Source organism: Haliaeetus leucocephalus, unplaced genomic scaffold, assembly GCF_000737465.1.
Source record: "Haliaeetus leucocephalus isolate CR32 unplaced genomic scaffold, Haliaeetus_leucocephalus-4.0 Scaffold186, whole genome shotgun sequence".
Classification (NCBI taxonomy): Eukaryota; Metazoa; Chordata; class Aves; order Accipitriformes; family Accipitridae; genus Haliaeetus; species Haliaeetus leucocephalus.
This window is the reverse complement of record NW_010972622.1, coordinates 950,974-955,771: the sequence shown is the minus strand read 5'-3', so window position 1 is coordinate 955,771 and position 4,798 is coordinate 950,974. Positions and strand designations below refer to the sequence as shown.

The following is a 4,798-nucleotide window of genomic DNA, read 5'->3' as shown; positions in this document are numbered from 1 at the left end:
CCGCAGCCCCAGGTCCCCGTCCTGGGGCAGCCACTCGCTGCAGCCAGTGCTGCCACAGCTGGAGCCCCAGCACCGTGGCTGAGCCGCTCCTGCCCGGCTGGTCTCCCTTCTCCCAGCCCCTCTGCCACTGCTGTAGTTAATTCCCACCTTCCCAGCTTTTATTTTCCCCTCTTGGCTGTGGCGCTTCTCTCCCAGCCACACTCCCCGTGGCTCCCGGCCCCCTCCCCGCACTTGGCATGCGTCCAGTCCATCCCAGTCTGCGGCGCTGACCTGTGGCCGCCACCTGTCTGGTTCTGGCACATCCCTTTGCCGCCTCCTCTGACCTCCAAAAGCCGGCAGCGGCGTTCCCAGCCAGCGCATCACACGCGGGGTGGGACCGGAAAGGCTTTTTCTTTTTTCAGTCACCCTGTGGCTGGTTTCCCTGTGCCGGCCGGGGGCTCTCGGCTGAGATCGGGGCAGGGGCCAGGCTGCGCCAGCTCATGGGTTGGGGGGGTGGCTGCGGGGCCATCCCGGGACGTCTGGGAGCAACGTGCATGTGGCAGCCGCATCACCGCCCATACGGGTTTCTCTGGCGGATGAATCACCGGTGTCCCCGGCTGGCCGGGAGAGGGCTTGGTGGCCCTGGCCCCTCTGGCCCCCACCAGGGCACCAGCCAACAAGGGCGAGGAAGGGTGTGATGAAATCCCCGCCTGGGTTTCGACACGGGCCATGCCACGAGCTGCTGTTGAAGCGCCGCAGCTGCTGAGTTTGCGGCAGCGTTGGCCCTTCCAGAGAGGTTGGCGGAGCTGGCGCCACCTTGGCCAATGGCAGGTTCGGCGTGCGCGGCAGGATGGGGAGACGCCAGCTATGGCAGCCCCATGGGGTGTCCCTGCGGGTCCCCACCAGCGCCAGGATTCCAATCTCATCTGCTAGGCTTGCAGGGCCTCTGTTCGCCAACACCGTCTGCTCCCCTGCCCCACATGCCAGGACCCCCTCAGGCGGCTGCCGGCTGTGCTGGTGGCACAGCAGGGTCCCATCCTGGGGCTGGCCCACACTGGGAGCCCTCCTGGTTTGGACAGAGCGTTTGCTGCTCCCAGGCGGTGAAGGTCACCAGCGGCTCCTGCCCATCCCTGGGCTGTGCTGAGCAGCTCTGGGGCTCCGGCTCCTGCTTGCTGCTGGCTGTGACATGAGGCCAGCCTGAATCTTGTTTCGGGCAGCTGCCGCAGAAAGTGTCCCTGGAGCTGTGCCTGGGGGGGATGGGGCTCAGGTCTGTGCATGGGCTGTGCCGTGGGGCACAGGGTCCCCTCTGGCTGGGGGGGATCATGCCTACGGTGGGGGCACCGGCTGTCACCACAGAGGCATTTCTGTCCCAGGAGCATGGTGTTCCTCAGGGAGTGTGGGGCTGTGCCAGGGCCCCGCAGGGCCACAGAGCTGCTCTTGGGGGGCTGGTGCTTCCCTGGGAAAATGCCCCTGCTGGAGGGAGGGAAAACGCTGGAGCTCCTGTGGTCTAGCCCCATGCCGGGGTTCCGGCATGGCGGCGCCAGGGAGCTGAGCACTTGAGTTTAATGCGGGAAGAAGCGCGGGCGGGCGGCAAGCGGGGTTTCGTGGTGATGGCTGTCCCTGGGGATGCTGGAGCGTGGTGACGAGCTGTGCTCACGCAGGTGGCAGCTCGTCCCACTAGGGCTGCTGGGCTTGGGCCAGCTTGCAGCAGAGGCAGCATCACCTCTGCTGTGCTTGGGGCCCTGGCGAGGGGCACCGCGGTCCCGGGGGGCTTTCACCATCACTCACCCTCCCCAGCCCCACCATGTTTCCCTCGAGCTCTGGGTTGGGAGCTCACCCTGCCCTAGGCTGGGGTCCCGACGCTTCCCCAGGCTCTCTGCCCGTGCTGGCACTGCCTGTCACAGGGAGCAGCTCTGCCCTGGCATGGGAGCTGAGGGTCCGCACACTCCCCGTGGGCCCCAGCGGTGGGTGGCAGGGCCGGGTGCTCGCCGCGCTGGCAGCCCCAGTCCCCACTGGCGGTTGACCCTGATGCCTCTTCTCCCCTCTGCAGAAATGGAAACAAACAACCATTTTAACTTCACTGGCCTTTCCTCTGCACCCGCTGCCTCAGGACCGAAACCCACGCCTGCCTCAGGGGACAGCCCCTTCACCCACGGCTCCCCGCTCAGCTTCCCCCCACAAGGGAAAAGTAAGTGTCCCCATGGGGCCAGCGCAGCCCAGCCCAGGGTCGCAAGGACAGAGGGCCTGCGGCCAGCGGCAGCTCCTTGCACGTGGGGCTGGGGCCAGGGGTCTGTCGCTTGCCCACCGTCGCCTTGGCCTAGAAAAGCGGCCGTGCCAGAACAGGGTCTCTGCGTGGATTTGGCTGGTCAGCTGATCCAGCGCAGCCCTGCCAAGCGCCTCGGCTAATCCCCGGCATCCTGCGGCTCTCAGCCCGATGCCAGTGAAGCCCCGCGGCAGGACCAGTTTCACTGAGTGGGGAGCTGCGTTCAGGGGGTCTCGGGGGGGGTGCAACTGTCCAGCTCTGTCCACATGCAGGTGATGGTCACGCTGGGGCGGGGGGGCACCGGTAGGACAGGGGACTTGATGGCTGCTGGGCCACGCCATCCATCTGTCCTTAAACCCTCTCGTCCACCGTTGGTGGGGCCTCGCCAGCACCGCATGAAGGAGGGCGTCGAGATGCCCCCGCCACACCACTGACCCAGCTGTCTCTCCTCTGGCTCCCTCGCAGGTCTGAACGGGGGCATGAATGTCAATGGCTTCTCTACTGTATCTCACCCCAGTACTTCAGGGACCTTCACCTCCAGCTCGCCACCCGCCGGCACGCCGCCCCTCCGCACCTACGACTGCCTCTGGGACTACGCGCCGTACCCACCCGCCGGCGCCAGCGGCCTCAAGGACAGCAGCCCCACCGCCCCCTCGCTCTCTGGCCTCGGACATTTCCCACTCAATGGCATCGCTGGGGGGTCCCAGCCAGCGTCCCCAGGGCATGGCACTAACCTGCGGGGGGCCGGGCAGGAGTTCTGGGGCAACGGCACCCCTGGCCCCATGGGGCTGAACTTCGACTCGCAGGAGTTGTACGACTCCTTCCATGACCAGAGCTTCGAGCTGATGCAGAACGGGCCAGCCAGCTTCTACACAGCTGCCCAGCCCTCCCCCATGCTGGGCTCCGGCACCCAGCCCTTCTCACTGCCGCCGGGCCCGCCAGAGGAGCCGGGCACTGGCGAGGGACACGCCGATGCTGCAGCCAAAGAGATCCCCCCTGCCATTGCGGAGAACGGCGGCGGGCTGGTGGGCAGCATGGAGCTGGAGGAGGCGCAGCCAGGTAGGAGTCCAGCGCTGCCGGCGCGGGCGGGCGGAGCTCTGGGCTGTGGCACTGCGGTCCGGACAGGCGGGTGCTGGATCCTTAGCCGGGACGGTGGGAGTTGGGCATCACGCTCCCTGGGGAGGCCCAGCCCCTCCGACCCACCTGCCCTGTGTCCCGGCCGAGGTTTGGCCTGTCGCAACTCGGAGTCGGTGTTGGGATCTCGTTAAACCGGGCCGGGCGCAGCCCGCAGCGTCACTGCCGGCAGAGCGGCGTTCCCCCCCCCTCTGTGGGCATGGGCGCAAGGCCTGGGGTGGCTGGGTGCCGCGGGAGGGCTGGGTGCCAGGGGGAGGCCCTGAAGCCAACCGCCCCGGTGCAAATGGCGGTGGCTCATGCAGGGTGATGCCCCGGGGCGGGGGTGGTCGGGCCTCGGGCTCTGTCACCGTCACGTCCCGCTGCTACGGGGTCTGTTTTCAGTCGGTTGTTCCCTTTAGACTTGAAGATCTGCAGCTACAACGGGTCTGCCCCCGGCGTGGTGCCGCTCGGGCAGGAGGGGCCTGTCCTAGCCCCCGGGGCGGGCAGCGACTGCCTGGGGGACGCGTCGCCCATCGCCCCTCGCCTGGAGGACACCCACATTCTCAGCGAAGACCCCCTGGAGCCCTTTGAGTCCCTGGCCAGAGGTAGGGAGGCTGCCAGGGGAGCGGGGGGCAGGCATCGGGGCTGCGGCAGGCAGGGTGGGCGGCTGCCGGGCCCCAGCCGGCATGGCCATCGCCTGCGCTGCCCCGTGCCGGGGGAAGCGGCGCCCAGCCCCCCTCGGTCCCCTCCGGGCGACGGCGGTGGCGACGGCGGAGGCCTTCTCCAGCGGCCTCGGCGGGCAGGCAGCCCTGGGCAGGCGCTGGCGGGCAGGGGCGGGCCCGCGTCCCTCCCGCGCCAGCCTCCTCTGCGCTCCCTTCCTTCCCTTCCTTCCCAGCTCCGTGACGAGGCTGTTACTCAGCGCCTGAACTTCCGCGCTGGTGAACATCACCGCCACCGCCACGGCCATTTTGGGCTCCTCCGCTTCCCAGAGGAGGGGGGCGTGGCTGGGGGCGCAGAAACCCCTTAACCCCTCTTCTGCCGGCGCCTTTTCGGCTTGGGGGGGAGGGGGGGTCCGGCTGCCCCCCGCGCCTGCTGTGCCCGGCCGCCCCTCGGGAGCGGAGATGTGGGTCTGCGTGCCCTCAGCCCGGGTCCTGGTGCTCACCCCCCCCTCCCCCAGACCCTGGCACCGGGGACCTCTACGCGATGGACGACTCGCAGCTGGTGAGCGACAAGTCCCCCCTGGAGGAGCCCCCCGACCTGGCCGGCCTGCGTTGCGCCGCCAGCCCCCCGCTCCACGCCGCTGGCCCCTTCAGCCTGCTGCCCGCCAGCCCCCCACCTGCCCCGCTGCTCACCGGCCCCAGCTCGCCGCCCACCCTGCACGGTACGTGCCATGCCAGGACAGGCCCGTGTCCCCCCCTCCGCCAGCTGGCCGGCCGGCCGCTC

The 4,798-nt window shown here is 69.2% G+C and overlaps 1 protein-coding gene across 1 annotated transcript in view; it reads left to right on the top strand.

Moving 5' to 3' along the window:
• The first annotated feature begins 1,869 nt into the window (after positions 1–1,869).
• BAZ2A (bromodomain adjacent to zinc finger domain, 2A) overlaps positions 1,870–4,798 on the top strand; it is a 10,373-nt gene continuing 7,444 nt past the window's right edge. The window contains 4 exon segments of the mRNA XM_010565123.1: positions 1,870–2,167; positions 2,708–3,301; positions 3,775–3,960; positions 4,533–4,736. Of these exon segments, the coding sequence (XP_010563425.1) occupies positions 2,032–2,167; positions 2,708–3,301; positions 3,775–3,960; positions 4,533–4,736 (1,120 nt within the window). The 5' untranslated portion in view covers positions 1,870–2,031.